Genomic DNA, 19,717 nt, shown 5'->3' on the forward strand with positions numbered 1-19,717 from the left:
TCAAGACTCTCTCTGCCATAGAGAACATGAACTTCATTTACTGTCTCCATGCACTGAACACGAGCTGTAAATTTCATTTGTACATTAGTGTTTCCTCCTTTGGAACATGTTTGATCTTTAAACGTAGTAAATTCATGTTGTGATTTCCAGTACAGTAGAGGATGTGCATTGGGGTAGCTGGGTCCAAAAATTATCAACTTTCCCCAGGCTGCTGCCCTGAGGGAGTCCCAGCATGAGTGGAGGCAGCACAAAAACATCATCCCATGTTCCACAGGAGCCTCTGCAAACTTTCTGTTCTTTGCAGGGACGGGGATAGGGATTATAAACTCCCCAGCTGCCTCTGTTCCTGTGGAGGTATATCTGCGGGCAGCAGGATGTGCACATACAGGAATCACCTTCGTACAGATATTACTGCATCCACATTAGGAAGGGTTGTACCACTTCAACTATACTAGTACACTGAGTATAGTACACTATACTAAGTACATGGAATGGGAAAAAGCATGCCATATGCAATGGGTGGGGGTAAGAAAATCATTCTAGTGGAGTGTACTGTATTTAATAAAATATATATAAAAAATTTTTCTGTACCACTCCCCCCTCTTTCTTTGTGCTGGACACAGGTGCTGATAGATGTCTTAAAGTAGCACATGCTTGTACCTATTTCTCTTCAGATTGGGCATAGACCCCCTTTGTTTACATGGAGCTGGAAGCCCCTGATACAAAAACCCAATAGCTCTGTAATGGGGCATGACTCACCCCTGCAGCATCTCCTGCTGGTACCTTCTGGGAATTAGCTCGCCAGCCCCAGAGCACCCTCTGCAGGCCGATGTCTTGCCTCTCGCTGCTCCTGCCCCGTGTCCCTCCCGGACCCGGTGCCCTTTTCTTTGGGTGCTCCAGGTACCTTCTCTTGCTCCCCAGCAGCCAGGCCCATCTCTCTCTACAGCCAGAGAGAGACTGTGTCTACTCCCAGCTTTTATAGGCCAGCTGGGTCTGTTTGGGGCATGGCCACAGCTGAGGCTACCTCCCAATCAGCCCAGCCTAAGGCTCCCAGCCCCAGCCCTCTCCAAGGGCTGGCTTTTAACCCTTTAAGGCCAGGAGCGGGTGACCACCCCACTACACCGCCCCCTCCAGATCACCACCCCTGGGAGTAGAGAGGGTCTCCTGGCTGGACCAGTCGCCCACACGCCTCCAGAGCCACTCGTTTCCTTTTGGACTCCTCCAGCTGCTTCGGCAAGCGGGCCTCCTTGTCCACGACGGTGGCATACTCCTTAGCGAGGTCCAGGGCCCTCGCTTCGGCCTCGCGGCGGGCCTGCTCTGCAGCCTCCAGCCACGCATGCAGGCCAGACTCTCCCGGGCCCTCTTCCTTCAGGGTCTGGGTGCCTACTGTGACCTGCTCCACTACAGCCTGGGTCCCGGCCTCTTGTGGGGACCACTCTGTCCCAGTCTCCTTGTCTGCCATCCCCCGTTGGTGGCTCCCGGGCAGGGCTACTGCCCTCTCTGCAGCAGCTACCTGGCCGGTCCTTGACCCCTTTGGATCCTCAGGCCTCTCCACCGGAGTTTGCCCTCCTCCGAGAGGGCAGTTCCTCTTTATGTGGCCCCATTCATGGCAGCCAAAGCAGACTTGCCGCCCCTTTGCTGCCTTGGGCCCCGTCTTCCTCTGTTGGTCCTTCTCAGGGCCAGCCCTTCCTGGGCTACCCTGGGCCGTGCTCCTCGGGGTAGGGCACTCCATAGGTGCCCCCACAGGCCCAACACCTTCGTCGCCCACTGACTTCCCTCACCAGGTGGCCTCTCATAGGGGCTTGTCCCTTTCCCCGTCCTGGGGGAGGCTCCCTGCCTCTATCCCAGCAGGGACAATTCTCCTGTACATGTCCGCGCCGCCCACAGGTGTAACACGCCGGGCACTCTCCCCCAGGCCTCCTGGCCCCAGCACAGGGCTTCTCCCACCAGTCTCGGCCGTCTTTTGGGAACTCCCTCTGCAGGAGTTTCCCCAGGGCCCACTGCTCCTCTGCTAGCCGCCCCAACTGTTCCTGTAGGGCCCATTGTGCCTCACAGTGCCGCTGCTGAGTCTCTCCAGCTGTCGGACTGCCCCTTTCCTCAGGGGACCCGGCCCTGGAGCCCAGCCTGGAACGGCACAGAAACCCTCCGCGAAGAACACCTCTGCATAACCCAGCTCCATTATCCCCTTGCTTCTCTCAGGCAATAGTCCCAGTCCTGCTCCGCTCCTTATGTCCGGGCGGACCACCTATGCTCGCATTCTCTCGCACCAGTGTAACAGGGCATGACTCACCCCTGTGGCGCCTCCTGCTGGTACCTTCTGGGAATTAGCTCGCCAGCCCCAGAGCACCCTCTGCAGGCTGTTGTCTCGCCACTCGCTGCTCCTGGCCCCCCATGTTCCTCCCAGACCTGGTGCCCCTTTCCTTGGGTGCTGCCCCCCCCCAGGCAGTACACCCAGTCTCTGGGTCTCCCCACCCACTATTCCCACTTCACCTCAGTACATGGCTACTGCCACCCACCATCTAGCCCCCATTCACTGGGGCAGACTGCAGTTTACAAGCCACTCATCACAGGCAAGGAGGGGTTTGGACCTGCTGCCTCTGCCTAGCCTGGGCTGCCCCCTGCAACCCCAGTACCTATTTGGCCTTATACTAGGCCGCAGCCTGGGGGGTTTCCAGGCTGGAGCTTCCCCAACTCCCTTGGCCTTCCCCCAGCCCTGCTCCACTCCAGGTACTGTCTCTAGCTCCCCAGCAGCCAGGCCCATCTCTCTCTACATCCAGAGAGACAGTGTGTGTCTGCTCCTGGCTTTTATAGGGCCAGCTGGGTCTGTTTGGGGCGTGGCCACAGCTGAGGCTGCCTCCCCATTAGCCCAGCCTAAGGCTCCCAGCCCCAGCCCTCTCCAAGGACTGGCTTTTAACCCTTTCAGACCAGGGGCGAGTGACCACCCCGCTACAAACTCATACAGGAGTTCTGAGACGATTTATATAAAAGAATACTAGGCAAGGGAATGAGTACAGATCAATGGGCCAAAAGGGGATGGGGGACTTAAAGGAATTTAACAGCAATAGTGAAACAATAGCACAGTCCCTTCACCCATCTCCAGAGGTGCCCAAAACCTCCCCACCTGAGGCCTCTAATCCCACCAGTGGTGCACATAGAATTGAGATATGCTAGCCTGGTGAGGTGGCTCCTCAGTTTGGACCTGTGGCCTGGTGGGGCGCTCTGCTCCTCAGCTACTCAACCTTCACCTTCCCTCAGGAAACCTATGACCAAAATGTTTATACCAGCCCCAATCTAGCGGTGTCCATCACAGTCCTTTTTCCTGGGCTTACACACACCATCATCCAGGGCAACATAGTCCGTCTTCCTCTTCACCGATTCCCACCCATGCATACAATCCTGCTAACATGGTACACCCACCCTCAGCTGCTCTCAACTGTCCTGAAATCCTCCAGCTTCTTGCCCCTCTAGGCTGTTGTTCCTCCAGGACTTGTCTGAAAGCCCTTAGGTGCCATCTGCTGGCTTACATTATTCCCACCCCCTCACCCCCCTTAAAAGGATACATCCCTGCATCCTGCTGCAGCTTTTTCAAAGTCTTTAAGCCATCTGTTCAGTCTGCACCTGCTGTGATCTGCCCTTAGGGTTGAGACTGGAGCCAGGTGTGAGTCCCGGGAATGCTCTCCTGCTGAGCCCTCCCTGATGCCACATCAAGCATTTACTCACGCTCACTATCCCCATCTTTGTTGGGCCAGGGTCATGGTGGGCTTTCTGACCAAGGAACATGGTTTAGGGGTTGTGTGTTGGAACTGGGGGAGACTATAATACAGGACCCCTGTGAGTATCTCAGCTGAGATTGGGTGGTTACCCAGGGTTCCAGTGTAGGATCAGTGTCCGTGCACTGGGAATTCACAGAGGGCTTCAGCCAGTTGTAGTGTACCACAAAATATTGTCCATTCAGCTCTGGAGATAGCTCAAATAGCACCTTAGGCAGTTTCCTGATGGCTGAAAAGGCATCATTACATTTTCTGTGTAATTTTTGACACTCCTTCTAGTCTGGTCTTGTTGTAATGAGATTTTGCTTTTAGCTGTTTTGAACAACCTTGCAGCACCTTGATAGAGACCGGCAGAGAAAAACTGACAAAAAGGGGTTTAAATATTGTAGAAATTTCACCTCTCCCTATTGATACAATTAAGTATCAGTATCAGGACACTTTGAGTTGCATAAAACAGCAGTTAGTTTTAAGATGAAGGCTTTAGATAAATAGTAATTAGTGATAGTTTAAAGTTAGAAATCCAAAATGGCAGATGCAGTAATCCTCTATGAAAGACACAGGGTTAGGGTATGGAAAGTTCCAGCAATTCATAGAGAAGAGCTTTGCTATCTAAAAATAGATCAGAAGGAGGAGCTCTACCCAAGATGGCATCAAAGGGAAGAGCTTAGCTATCTAAAAGTAGGTATGATGTAATAGGAAGGATCTAGAAATATGCTAATTACAGGAAGCTGATTGGCTGAGTCAGGCTAATACATTACATTAATGAGCAGCCCTTGAGAGAACAACCAGTATATAAGTCTGACAGTCAGCAGGCTTAGTCATGGGGTTCTGGGGGTTTGTGAAGATCAGAAGCAGCAAGAACAGCAGCTGAGACAACTGTAACGGTATCTTAAGAAGATTCCAGAAAGCAGCTACCTGCAGAAGCAGCAGCAGTAGAATCTTGTAGAGGGCAGCAGCTTTAGAACACAGTAGCTATGGAAGCTTCTAAGGCAGTAGAAACCAAGGCTTTGGAGACAGCCTCAGGAAGACAGCCATAATAGTTCCAACCGTCTCTGCAGCCCCAACAGCAACCTGACAGTATCGCCTTCCTTTTGTGACAGAGCAGAAAGACCTTTATAGACGGTATCAGAGGGCTTTATGAAAAGTAGAAGTAAGTGTGATTTTTGTCTCTAGTAAAAAGGAATGATTGGGCGTGCCTGTCAATAAAGCTAGATGCCTGTGTGTGAGTGAGATCCACCCCACCTAGCTGATCACCGCTCACAGGATGTTAGTGTTAAGCAAATGATTTAATTAAATCTAACATTGTAATAGTCTCTTTTATGTGAGTGTAAAGGTCATGCATACTACATTAAATTAAATAATAGTATTAGATTATAACATTAACACTAAGGCCTTTGTGCATGCAGGGTCTGTATATGCCTATTACGGTGTAACTGCTATATGGTCTGTATTCTGTGATGGTGGGTTTTTTTTATTTTGTTTTGCTGCTTTATTATATGACTCTTCAAATGTAATTCTGTTATGTTTGACTACATTTTATGTATTCTTTCTTGCTTTATTAGATACACTGTAACTACTCATTTCTTCTAAATAAATATTATTTTGTTTTTGAAGAATTACTGCTTGTGTTGTCCATCCTTGAGCAGAAGGCTGTATCCATGTTGTGAGAGATTTATGTTACCAATCTGCCTGGGGTGTCAGGTGATCAGTCTGAGGCTGCAGGCTCTTTAGGGGAGGAGATGGAGGAGCACACCAAGTGACTAAATTTTAAAACCTTAGTAATAAAATAACAGCGGAGTGCTGGGAATGCTCCCACGTCACTCAGAGGGAGGAAAAAAGCGTTAGTACCCCAGCCCTAACCCACTTTCATACTCACACATGCACGACCCGAGGCTGGCTAAGCCTGGGTGTAACGTAAGAAGAAGAGGGGGAAGGGTGGACGGGAGTTCCTGTCCTGTGCATGGGTCGTCCAGGGTCCGCTGCTGATCTCCAATTTGCTTCGGCTCTCAGGAGGGTTTTTAAGTCCTGGGTTCTTTTGGGGACATCTTGTTCAGGGACCTCTGTCCTCCTTGCTTTTTGTACCACTCCAAACCGGCTTTCTGTGGTTTCCTCAGCGTTCCCAAAACATACCGGCTTCATAGACGTGAGACTGTTTTCCCCCTCGCTGGCCTTCACCGTCTTGCCAGTATTGCAATCCCCTGCAAGTCTGTTCACCTGAATCCTCCTTTCTCACGGCTGGTCGGGGTGGAATCCAGGCCCCCGTCTTTCTTGGCAGGCATCCAAGAGTCAGATGTGTGCTGCGGCCTTGAGCTGGCGGGAGTCAACATCTTATCTTCGGACTGAGCTAGCTAAAGTGTCGAGTTAATCCGTTCTCTGCTCTCTTCCTTCCTTCCCCTTTTGGCCTCTCGCAACCGGCAAAGGAATCCTCCACTCCACACCCACACCTTTGACTCTCCACCGAAATGCCTTGTGATGCTTGCAACCACGTTAGCAACATGCAGTGCTGATCTGCCTTCACAGGGGACCTGAGGGAGGGGGCCATTGGGTTCCATCCTGTTCCTTGGGTTCACACACACTCACAGCCAGAACAACATCGTCCTTCCTCCTTCCACCAAGGCCCTTTTCCTCCCCGCCCCTGCTCACATTCCTGCCAAGATGGTGCTCCTCCCAACTATTGATTCTCATAGCTGCCAACTGCTGGCTTACTACACTTTTCTTTCTTTAGCATCCTGCACCCTGAGGTGCATAGGGCATCCACCAGTTTCCACCATTTATTTCTGTCTTGTGCTGATATGTTCAGGCTTCTGAGTGTCATGTTGATGGATTTCACTTTTCTCTGTTGTTCTGCATGCTGTTTCTCTGGGTCGCCCTCCTTTTCACTTTCCAGGTAGTGTTCACATTATCACTTGCAGCGTAAGTTGTGTTAATGGCATCCATAAAGAATGTCCTGATAGGTCCATCAGTGTCGTCTTACCATGTTTGACGCTTTAAGTGAGTTTCCTCTACAAAGAATTTCTGATGTTGCAAGAAACTTTCTACTGGAAATGGAAGGGTTTTTTTTCATATACTACTTGTATAATATTATGATACTTGATGGTTGGGGGTATAAAACAACTTGGAACTACATAAAAATGCATCAGTATGGGAACAAAGGGAACACAGTATTCCTTCTATTGTGGACTTGAAGACAGTAGAAAGTTGTGCCATTTCAGCTATACTAGTATAGCTGAAGTGGTACAACCCCTCCTAATGTGGATTCAGTAATATCTGTATAAAGGTGATTCCAGTATGTGCAGGAGATTAACTCAACTGGTATAAGTGCATTCACATTAGGGCTTGTATCAGTGTACCTGTTTTACTAAAAGTCAACTCCTCCCCCTTCCCACAACTGAAATAGTCATACTGGTAAAACTTTTAAGTGTAGAGTTAGGTCTGAGTTAGGCTTATACTCTAATGAGGTGATCAGTATCAAGAAAGCTAGAGACAGTTAATCAATCAATCGACACACAGGTCTACATTTTTTTTTAAAAAAAGACATGCAACATGTGAAGCATATGCATAAGCCCAGTATTTGCAGACTCCAATGTGTGCACACATCAAGTGTTTTGTGTATACAAAAGGATGTGTGTTTTGTCTACACATTTTTAAACATTTGGGCCAAAAAGTTTCTGATTAGAATTGTGGGCTAAAGCTTTCAATGAAGCTGTCTGCAAGATGAATTTGGATTTATCATCTTCTCCTGGTCCTCTGAAGGCATGTAGGAGTTTATTTTAAAAAAAAAACAGAAATAAAAAAGGTATATCCTATACTCCGCACCTTGCAAAACATAAATATTTTTCTGATATTAAAGCTATGTTAGTTTCAGCCATAGACAGCACAAACAATTTTGCCATTACTGAATTGAAGGACTAAGTAAATCTTGGATTGTGATCAAAGTTACATCAATGTGTGTGTGGTTTTTTTTTTTGTTTTTTGTTTTTTTTTTTAAATTATTGTACACTGACAGCATAAAGCAAATCTTTACTTCCAAAATAGCCATTATAACTAAGTCTCTCTGATACAAGCTTATATCTTAAAACCACTTAATCTTATATCCTTGATGATGCCATTTGAAATCTGGTTTTGGCCACAAGGTGGAGCAGAAGCACTCATAAATAATACTCTGCATCTGTTATCTCAAAGGGGCTTTCTGAACAACCTCAGAACAAACCCATAAGCTATTAGCACATGCTGTTTTTACAGACCTCAACCACAGGGATTATACAACTTGTTTCACACAGCTTCTAGGAGGTGAGTCTTTGCACCCAGCTTAAGTCAATGTCACTTCCTTTAGTGGGTGCAGGATCACAACCTGAATATGTGCTGTGAACTAGACAGATTTGGGCCAAAGGCACAAATTCAGCTCCACAGCCTGATTTGGGGTGTTGATTGTGCCCATTATGGAGATTAGGAGTGAGTAGCCTAAGCCAGACTCACCGCTTTATGCACTTTTTAAGCATCCCCACATGGCACAAATTGAAAAGATAATTGATTGAGCACCAGGTGATTAACCAGTTAAAGTGATTCAGCTTGTCAGCAGAGGACAGTGAAAAGAGAAGAGGGTAGGGTAGGGGAGGCTGGAAGGAAAGGCCAGGGAAACCAAGCCCTGTGTCTGGGCAGAAGGTAAAAGCCTTATGTTGATAGGGACAAGCACTTGTATAGCATATGGTAAATAAAGCACATGGTTGTATGCTTGGCAGGGGCGTGTGTAAGAACTGTTTACAGAGAGGAATCCGGGCTGTTTGCAAAGTATGTGTGGACCTGGGTTCCAATTTCTACCCTTCTCACCTCAAAAGAGTTTGGGGGTCATATGTGGGGTTTAAATTCAGGTAAATCTTTTAGTATGAATTATAGGAAAAAATACAACATTTTGACCTGATTAATGTGTAGCTATGGGTGTTGAGCCAGAGCTGCCACTGCTTTGATTTACAAAATGGTAAAATGACAGCTCTTTAAAATGTCTGGGGTGAAGTGGCACAGAAAATCCTACTCCAACCTTTTCTCCTGTTTCTATTGTTCAGGGATAGCACACTCGCTTGTTTCTAGTTACCATTCATATAATACAGTGAGGGGGTTTTAGTATATTAATGATTGCCTTGTCCTGTAACTATACATCAATTTACAAAATTAGTCTCCAGTACAGATGGGCTAATGAGACACATCTACCAGCTCTGACGCTGTAGTGCACTTTGTTGTTTTTGGATTGAGAGAGATTTCCTTCTGGAGTGCTTGTGACCACGTTGTGTGTGATGTCACTAACTGGGTGGGGTAACGTCTTACAAAAGCAGCACAATCGCAGCAGCCTCAGACAGCATCAACATGAACTGCAGCGTGCACCACAGTGTGCTGCTCAGCTACGGAATGGAGAAGAGGCTAGACCCAGTCACTCTGCAGCTCCTCTGGGACTTTGTCAAAGCAAAGGAGCAATTGCTCAAGTCACCTTACTTTCCAGTGCTGTTTTCGTTTACAGCTTACCTGACTTTCTGTCTTCCTTACATTGCACTGGACTTCTTAAGCACTAAAGTCCCAGCTGTGAGAAAATACAAAATCCAGCCTCTGAGTTATCCAACTCTGGGAATGATGGTACCGTGTATGGTTCAATGTGTCTATCATCACGCTGTCTTTATCTTCCCAGTGACAGTTGCTCATTGGTACTGGAGACCAGTGGATTTACCAGTAATGGCTCCAGACCTGCCGAGGGTCCTGCTGGATGTAACGGTTTGCCTGCTTCTCTTTGACTTCCAGTATTTTCTGTGGCATTTGCTTCATCATAAGGTGCCTTGGCTCTACAAGACTTTTCACAAGGTTCATCATAAGCATGTATCTACGTTTGCTCTTACCACACAGTATTCAAGTGTTTGGGAGTTACTTTCACTGGGATTTTTTGCTGCCATAAATCCAGTGTTGCTGAAGTGCCATCCTTTGACAGAAATGATTTTCTTCCTTGTTAATATCTGGCTGTCAGTGGAGGATCATTCAGGCTATGAACTTCCATGGTCAACAAACAGACTGATGCCATTTGGCTTGTATGGAGGAGCTCCGCATCATGATCTCCATCACCTCAAGTTCAAATGTAACTATGCTCCTTACTTCACCCACTGGGACAGACTATTTGGAACACTTGCTCACGCACGTTCACAACAATAACGGAATTCGTCTGTTACCTAGCTAATTTTGTACAGCTAATAAATTAAAAGAAGAGTATATTTTTTTTCAGAGCCACAGAAATATATATATATATATATATATATATATATATATATATATATATATTATGTGAAAACATTTATAACAAATCTAATTTAATGTTTGTGTATATATATTTATGGAATTGCATATGTAATGTCTGTTACTACTTGTTTGGAAACAATGTCACATTATAAGGAAAGTATTGAGACACTCGCTGCCTTCTTTCCTTTGGACATGCTAGCTTTTATAAAGCATATTGTGTTACTGTGTTTTATACATACAGAGAAATATTTTCTTGATGTTCTAGGAGGACTTGTGATATGAATAGAAACAACACACATAGTGTGCATTAAGAATTCCAAGAAACTATCTTATTTTAAAAAAGGTTGCTTCTGGATGGCGTTAAATGTCTAATCTGATTCTGTTTTTCTTTGCAATAATTTGGATCTTTATATTGCATACGCCAGTATATTCTCTCTTTTTTTTTTTAAGTGGAAATAAATCTTTATATTTGTTTAAAACTGTGTTTTGCTGCCTTATATTTGGTCCTCAGAAAGTGTATGATTCTGTCTATATGCAGTATTGGTTTTGGTCCGAGGATATATCTTCTATTGGTACAATGTCCTGTTGAAGAGCTTGAAAGCTTGTCTCTCTCACCAACAGAAGTTGGTCCAGGCTATTACCTCACTCTCTGATTCTGTCTGCACAGTTTAGGGTGGGACCATCCTGATTTTTCGGTGTTTGTCCCGATATTTCGCTCCGCCAGCAGTTTTTTGATTTTCTCTCTCTGCCTGCAGCAGCACTTTTTTTTTTTTTTTTCTCCGCCAGCGGACCCCGCCCCAGCGTCCCGATATTTTCTTCCTCTCATCTGGTCACCCTAGCACAGTTTGGGGTTTGTTTAGATTTCAGAGGCAGGAGTTTTCTTATTAAAATATTTAGGTTCATGTAGACAAATATATATGCTGAATATCACAATAGGACAGTTTGCTTGTCCTCCAAAATAAAGCACTAATCAAGAGGATTTAATAACTTTCAGTTTTTGATGATACAAAGAAAGGTAGAATTCGGTCTAAAAATCTGGGCCAAATTCCACTCATATTGATGTTGATTTTGAATAATTTGCACTACATTATGGTATAAGTGAAAGTAGAATGACCACTTCATAAGAGTCTGACTCAAAATTCCTGTAGTTGTCCTCCAAACAAATTACTTGCTATTGACTTGCAAAAACCTGGCTAGGAATCTGACTCGAATGCCCACAAAACTGAGGAATTTTTCCATTAATTTTCATGAATCTTGAAGGACATTGGTTTAAGAACAAGAAGCTTTAAGGCTGGTAAGAGCTGTAACAGGACTTCTTCTTCTTCTCAGTGGGTCTCACACTTCCTTCTAGCGGTGGGTCAGGATCGAGTCTCGTCTCTCAGAATTCCCCCCCCTGTTTATAGTTGGTGGGGAAATTCTGTCTCCAAGTGGCCTTCCTGTTTCTGGGCCTGCTAGGCCCTCACTACTTCACTGGGGCTTCTGGCCTCCTCAGTGGACATCCAGTGAGAGGAAAAGGGGGTGGGAGGGCCCGATCCCACCCTCTACTCTGGGCCCTAACCCAGGGACCCTACAAGTAGCAGCCTCACGTTGCCTGTTCCCAGGAAAAGCTGCTAGCTTCCCTGAGTTACTTCCCCATGCCCCTTGGCTTATTGCCCCCACTTTGCTTGGGCAGGGTTCCTCCCAAACCTCCTGCCGGGGGAGGGAGAACCCCTAGTCTTTGGTAGCCCTTCTGGGCATGACAGCACCACAGCAAACACACAGCTCAGTCTCTCCCCTCTAGAAGAGTCCTTTTTTTCAGGTCTTTGGACCTAGAACAGTCCTTAGCTCCTGTTTAGGGTGGGGTTCTTCCCGGGTTCTTGTGAGAGTGGAGGTAAGCTGAGCGGAAGCTGACAACACCTTTGACTGCCTGGGGAAGTCTTTTAACCTGTTCTGGCAGGTTCTTAATTGACTCCAGGTGTCCTAATTAACCTGGAGTAACCCCTGCTCAGTTACCAGGGGAAGAGGGACTGCTGTGTATCCTGAGGCTAATATACCTTCCCTCTGGCACTCTCCTGTAGCAGTCTGGCCTGACCCTGTCACAGAGCATAGTTATTGATAACATTGTCAGGATAGTCCAGAAATAAAAGGCTCATAGAAGAATGTAAACATACAAGTCTAGGGGCAGATCCCATGCTCCTCTCTCAGCAAAATCCCTAGTGATTTCACTGGGAGTTCCATTAATGAAGTAGTACAGCATTGGTCCTCCGACTGCAAATCCTGAAAAGCTCCTGCATTGGATTTTCTAGTAAACCCCACACAGACGCAGGTGAAGGTATGATTTTATGGAGCAGGATGACAATTCTGTATACATATTGCATGTAATCCCAAAATGCACATGTATGTAATTTTCTTTAGCAGAAGAATTTCACATGCTCTTAAGAGGCTGATCAACCTGGAATAAAGGCCTTTGTTGCTGTTTGAGACTGTCAGGTTGTATGGTAAAGGTGGCAGCAAACTTTTGGAAATATTTGGGGGAGGGGCAGAAGGCTTGGGGGGAAGCCATATGACATTCTTAGTAGCTGTTTGGGGTGATTGTTTCACTAATGAAATATCTCCATATAAAAATCTATGAAACATTACAATTTTGTTACCCTGAAAAGATGTTAACTACCTAAAACCACATTTTGTTTCTAAAGGGGACTAAATAAGCTTAGATTTTTTTAAAAGAATATAACCAGCTGATGTGTACACTGACTAAGCAGAAATAAAGCCCCATCTAATCTGCCTGATTATAATAATCTTAAATATTGTGGGGTGCAGTGCAAGGAAAGGAAGTGTTCTCTTTTATGGCAAATGAGAGACAAATTACAAACTCTGATTTCTCTTTAACCAATATATCAGCTTTGAAGTAACCCAAGGCTCAAAGCTCTACTCTTAAAATCAGGAAAAATTTCCACTGACTTCAGATGGCCAAATTCTTAACTTCTAGTGATGATTAGTGTCTTCAATGGGAGTTTGGTATTATACTGGACATGTGACGTTGTGATCTTGTCAGATCTCCATGCTAAACAAGGTTAAGCCAAGCCAATATTTGGATAATATCTCTGTTTAAAAATAAAAACAAAAACCTATGAACGGATGCTACAGGAAATGAGACTGGTAATTCAGTAAGTGCTCTCTTTGAAGTGATCTGAGTTAATGCTAGAGTACAGTGAGGACTCTGCTAGTGGAGGTGCTGTGTTTTGGGCACCTGCCCACTTGGTTAGGGTTGCCAGGTGTCTGGTTTTTGAGCGGAACGTCTGGTCAAAAAGGGAACCTGGCAGCATCTGGTCAGCTGCTCTTCCCGCCCCCCAGCCTGACGAAGAGAACTGGCTGGCTCCCGGACCAGGCTCCAAAGTAGGTACTGGTGTCGTCTGGAGGGGGACAAGGGGGGAATCCTGTCTGCCCCCCCGGCCTGCTGGGCCCTGATTTCCCCACCCCAGCCCCTCGCTCCAGGGACCCCCCTGCCACCCCGCTGTTACGTTGCTGATCAATTAGGGAACATGCTCACTTAAAGATGTGCAATGCTCCCTTCTAACGTCGTTTGGCAGCCGCCTGCTTTGTCCACTGCTTGCAGGAAGAGCAGCCCGTTGCAGCTAGCTGGTGGGGGCTTGGAACCAGGGTGGATCGGCAGCCCCCCTATCAGCTCCCTGCTCCCCTAAGTTCCCTGTGCAGCAGCTGCCCATCAGGCTAGCAATTGCAGCTGTCCCTCCCGCCACTGCCATGTGCTGCTCCTGCCCTCTGCCTTGGAGCTGCTTGCTGTGCAGGGGGGAGGGAAGGAAGAGGGGGGCTAATGTCAGGGTGTCCCCCGCCCCCCTGCTCCTGAACCCCGCTTACCCCATCTTCCATAGAGCAGGGGACACACGACAGGGCTCAGAATGGAGGGAGCTTGCTGGCAGCAGCTGTGGTCTCAGCAAGCAGATCTAATTAACAAGGCAGTGTACTTAGGGGGAAAATGTGCATCTCTCTCTCTCTCTCTCTCTCACACACACACAGTGTGTGTCTCTGTCTCTGTCTGCGATGCTCCCTCCATTCCTGCTGCCTTGTAGAGTGTGAGAGTTAACCCTTGAGGGCTCAGCCAATTGCTAGTTCATCATTTAGCAGTAAGGCATTCCCTGGGAAATATCCCACCTTCTGACTCCTCCACCTCAACCAAGCTTCACAATCATCATCACTGTGTACCAGTATTAAATTGTTTGTTTAAAACTTATACTATGTGTGTGTGTGTGTGTGTGTGTGTGTTTGTGTGTGTGTGTATATATATATATATATATATATATAAAGTTTTTTGTCTGGTGAAAAAGAAATTCCCTGGAACCTAACCCCCTCATTTACATTAATTCTTATGGGGAAATTGGATTTGCTTAATATCGTTTCACTTAAAGTCGCATTTTTCAGGAACATAATTATAACGTTAAGTGAGGAGTTACTGTACATCCTTGCAGTGTTTACAGGGTCAATAGTACAAGAGGGGTAGCCATGTTAGTTTGTATCCACAAAAACAACAAGGAGTCTGGTGGCACCTTAAAGACTAACAGATTTATTTGGGCAGCAGGCCCAGAAATGGGAAGGGCACTTGGAGACAGAATTTCCCCACCAACTATAAACAGAGGGGCACAAGGGAATGAGAGCTGAGGAAGCATTGTTCTAAGTTGGCCATAAAAAATGTTGGCATACTGTAAGGCCATGTGGGTACCCATAGCAGTGCCGCTGACTTGAAGGTATAGGTTGTCCCCAAATCTGAAATGGTTTCTGAAATAACTCCTAGCTATCTTCGAGACACCACTGACTTCCTGAGGAAACTACAATGCATTGGTGATCTTCCTGAAAACACCATCCTGGCCACCATGGATGTAGAAGCTCTTTACAATAATATTCCACACGAGGATCGACTACAAGCTGTCAGGAACAGTATCGCTGATGTACGCTACATTGATGACATCTTCTATATATGGACCCATGGGAAGGAAGCCCTTGAAGAATTCCATCTGGATTTCAACAATTTCCACCCCACCATCAAAATGATCCCCCACTCTCACAAGCCTTGGGGGGCAGGCCAATCCTCGCTTACAGACAGCCTCCCAACCTGAAGCAAATACTCACCAGCAACTACACACCACACCACAGAAACACTAACCCAGGAACCAATCCCTGTAACAAACCCTGTTGCCTTCTCTGTCCCCATATCTACTCTAGTGACACCATCATAGGACCCAGCCACACCATCAGAGGCTCATTCATCCGCACATCTACTAATGTGATATATGCCATCATGTGCCAGCAATGCCCCTCTGCCATGTACATTGGCCAAACCAGACAATCTCTATGTAAAAGGATAAATGGACACAAATCAGACATCAGGAATGATAACATACAAAAGCCAGTGGGAGAACACTTCAATCTCCCTGGACACTCAATAACAGATTTAAAAGTAGCCATTCTTCAAAAACAGACTTCAAAGAGACACTGCAGAGCTACAATTCATTTGCAAACTTAACACCATCAATTTGGGCTTGAATGGGGACTGGGAGTGGCTGGCTCACTACAAAAGCAATTTCCCCTCTCTTGGTATTGACACCTTCTAATCAATTATTGGGAGTGGACTACATCCACCCTGACTAAATTGGCCTTCAACATTGGTTCTCCATTTGTAAGGTAACTCCCTTCTCTTCATGTGCCAATATATATTTATGCCTGTATCTGTAATTTTCACTCCATGCATCTGAAGAAGTGGGTTTTTTACCCATGAAAGCTTATGCCCAAATAAATCTGTTAGTCTTTAAGGTGCCACCAGTCTCCTCGTTGTTTTTACAGGGTCAATGTTTTTTCCTCACATGAACATCAGGGAGAGGTGACTTGATCTCAAATGACTTGCCCCTTAAAACACAAAGGGCCTGTTGGCCCATTCACAGATCAATTAAGCAATCAAACAGGAATCACTCTCTCCATCCCAGAACCAAGCAGCTAGTGGCAGCATTACACAGCAGTGCAGCCCAGGCAGTGAAGAATACACAAACAATTGGAATTACAGGAGGAATCTTATGTAAGACAAGTGCGTTGCCTCAACTGAAATTTGTCCGGGATCATGGGACTAACCCTTCTAACACTGGAAAAATGTGCCATGGAATATTTAATAGCTACAGATGTCAGGCTTTTAAATATCTTTCTGTCCCAAAAGAGGGCACTGTGTGGTTGGAGTTGCCTACAGCACTATGCCAAGGTATTGTCACAGACTGTAGTCAAGAGGTGTGATTGCAGCACATGCTGACTATTGAGGATATTGTACTTTTCCCTCTCAGGGTACATCTACAATGCAATCAAGGATTGCTGCTCCTTAGGCACCCCGAAGAGAGCACAAGCCCTAGTACCGGCAGCAGGGGCAACGTCCCCCACTAACCTCCCAAATACAATCCTGCCCAGGGTACATACTTGGAAGGTTAGCCCATGCTGCTGCCCTGCTGTTGCAGCTATAGTGCAGTTACTCAAGCTAGCTTTGATCTAGCTAAATTAAAGCTGTCTTCAGTGTGCCTAAGGAACAGCAATTCTTGATTGCATTGCAGACATACCCTGAGAGGGAAAAGTACCACATCCTGAATAGTCAACAGTACTTCCTGTAGCAGCTGTTGGAATTTCTTGGAGGCCTTGCATCTACTAATCAAGCCCAGTCCCAGTCTCTGAGATTGGGTAAGAATACAAACTAAAGTTTTATTTTTGCCCCAAGTGAAATACAGATTCCTGCAGCGTCAAATTAAAAAGCAGTACCTTGCATTTCTAGAAGTTAATGCTTTTGCCTGCTTTCCTTTTCCTTAAGTAACCCCTCTGCCAAATGCCAATGGCAGCAACAAGGGCTAGATTCCATCTGGGTAGGTGTCCTTTTACTAAAATAAATAAAAATATAGTCAGAGCCCCCATCCAGAGGTTTATTCCTACTTCTCTCTGGGGTATTAAAGACAGTAGCAGTGGATAGGTCCTATTGCCTGCTCTTCTCGCCTGGTTAGGCGAGGTGAATGCCTTCAAGACCTATCCTTCTCAAAAAGAATTACTTGTGCAAGGCAAGAAAGAGAAAAGACCGTACAGCCCTGACTAGTGAGATCCTGATTTCCTAAGTCCGCTGTATTGGAGCAGTCCAAAATGATGCATGCTGAGGTAGATGCAGCAGCTCATGAGACTTCACCTGGTTTGAGAGGAAAACTCTATTACCCAATATTGGTAGATAATAAGGATAGTCAGAGACATTTTTAAAGTGGTCTTGAAATATTCAAGGGTTCAATATTAATAGCCAGAATAAATGCTCAGACAAAGAAGTTTTATATAACAACAAGGGAGTAGATTTCCTACAGGAAATCCATTTTAACTGCAAAAGAACACAGTAAATTATAGACAGCAGCGTGGAGAAAATTGTTACTCATTAAATGGGAAGGGAAAGAAATATATTAATTATTAAGAAGCTGCACAGGCAACACAGAACACATGCACATGGAATTCAGTTTAGTTGTAACAAATATTTATTATTGCTTTTATTAAATAGATTTCAAAACCTATACCAGGGTGCATAAGTATCATCATCCTCTTTAGAGATGGGGAGAAATGAAAGTATTTGCCCAAGGTCACAGTGGATATTGGTGATATTGATAAAAATATAACTCAGGTCTCCAGAATTTCCAGGTGAAGACCTGGCTTGCTGGTCAATGGCAAAACTCCCATTGACTTCAATGGGGCTAGGATCTCAGTCCCAATCTAGTCCCCTGAGGAGGTACATCTATTCTGGCCAGCATGTCTATAAGTAAGTATATATTAAGCACACACTTTATATGAAAGGAACTATTACCTTGAGAAAATAGCCACTTTTTCAGGTGTGGGTCTTTGAGTACAGCAGATTTCAGTTGCTACATAAATGGTAGGTGGGACAACCTGACCCCAGTTGTATAGACCCAAAATGTAAAAGATGGAAATTGAGAAGAATCATTCACTAATTCACTGAATGGATATATGGAGAAAAAAGAATGCATTTGGTTGCACGTTTACCTTTTATCTCCACTGGGTTTTCCTTGACACAAGGACTGATTACATTTTGGTTTCCTATGCACCTGTTATTATATTAATAAAAACAGACAAAGCATGGGCAGAAATAGCAGTTTGGATTCAACCTTCCTTTACCTAAAGCCACACTAAGGCATCTATTAGTTGATATACCAGTCTACAATGACCGTAAACACTTAGCGTCAGAACCTAGAACTCTGAATTATCCTATGACAACATGGGAGACATCTGTGCATGCTTCCTCTGTCCCAACACAGGACACTTACAAAAATGAAGACACTGAATAAACAGGGTAAAAGCTAGACCTTTGCTAAAAATAGATGCATACATATTAGAGAGACAATGTGGGAGAAGTAATATCTTTTATTGGACCTACTTCTGTTGGTGAAAGACATGCTTTTGAGCTACACGGAGATCTCCAGGTCTGGGAAAAGTACTCAGAGTGTCACCATTAACTACAAGATGGAACAAATTGTTTAGCATAAATAAACACATATTGCAAGAGACCATTCAAGGTGAAATGCCCAGTTAACATCTTTGCAGTCATAGGACAAAAAAGGTGGGTTAGTGGGTTACAGATTATTGTAATAAGCCATAAATCCAGTGTTTTTATTAAAACCATGATTTTTAGTGTCTAGCAAAGTTATGAATTTAAGCTCTTAGGCTTGTCTTTTGAGGGTTTTGTGCAGGCTTCCTTTGAGGATGATGATTGAGAGGTCAAATATAGAGTGATTGTTTTGTGAAAAATATTAACCCACAGGTGATATGGTGTTTTACCCTTTTTATCATTTTTCTATGTGAGTTTATTCAAGAACATAGTGATTGGTTGGTTTCACCCACATAGTTGTTATTGGGACACTTAGGCGTGAGGACCTCATCTAGTGCACTATCACAACAAGTGATGTAGGACGCATTCATCTTGAAAGGTGTGTTGTGAGGGGGGAAGGTTGAGTATCGTAGCAATGGAGATATTTCTGCAAGTTTTGCGTCTGTTGTTATGGCAGGGTCTGGTGCCACTTTGAGTTGGTGGGGTCTGGTCTGTGGGGACCTTGCTTCTGATGATGAGCTTGGCAAGGTGTGGGTTTTGTTTGAATACCAGAACAAGGGGTTCAGGAAAGTTCTTTCAGGATGTGGTCCCCATCAAGTATGGGTTGTAGTTGTTTAACGAAACCTTGTATGGGTTCCTGTGTGAAGTGGTAAGTATCAACTAGGGGTGTGCGGTTGGTGGGCTTTTTTTTTCTGTATTGAAGCAGGTTCTCTTGGGGTATTTGGGTGGCCCATTCCATGATACAATCTACTTCTCTGGTGGAGTGTCCTTGTTTGGTGAAAGTGGTTTTAAGTGTGTTATGGTGTATATCCCAGACTTTTTCCTCTGAGCATATTTTGTGGTATCTGAGTGACTGGCTGTAGATAACAGATTTCTTAGTGTGTTTAGATTTGTGAAGGTAAGGGTGGTGATTTGTGCGTTTCTTCTATATAATTGTCTGTAGGGTACCATTGCTGAAGCTGATCCAGGAAGTTGTTGCTGGTGCGGCAGTGTTCTAAAGAGAGTTTGATGGATGGGTGCTGGTTGTTGAAGTTGTGGTGGAAATCTGAGGAGTTTGGGTTGTCTGTCCAGA

General features: G+C 45.2%; 1 protein-coding gene across 1 annotated transcript; it reads left to right on the plus strand.

Annotated features, from left to right (window-relative positions):
* Window positions 1–9,128: 9,128 nt before the first annotated feature.
* CH25H (cholesterol 25-hydroxylase) lies at window positions 9,129–9,956 on the plus strand. Its single transcript, XM_065407115.1, has one exon. The coding sequence runs from the start codon at window positions 9,129–9,131 to the stop codon at window positions 9,954–9,956; it is 828 nt and encodes a 275-aa protein (XP_065263187.1).
* Window positions 9,957–19,717: the final 9,761 nt, after the last annotated feature.

Source organism: Emys orbicularis, chromosome 7 (genome assembly GCF_028017835.1).
Source record: "Emys orbicularis isolate rEmyOrb1 chromosome 7, rEmyOrb1.hap1, whole genome shotgun sequence".
In the NCBI taxonomy this organism is placed as follows: domain Eukaryota; kingdom Metazoa; phylum Chordata; order Testudines; family Emydidae; genus Emys; species Emys orbicularis.

Coding starts and splice junctions, on each gene's coding strand:
- CH25H (XM_065407115.1), top strand. CDS start 9,129: ATGAACTGCAGCGTGCACCACAGTGTGCTGCTCAGCTACGGAATGGAG.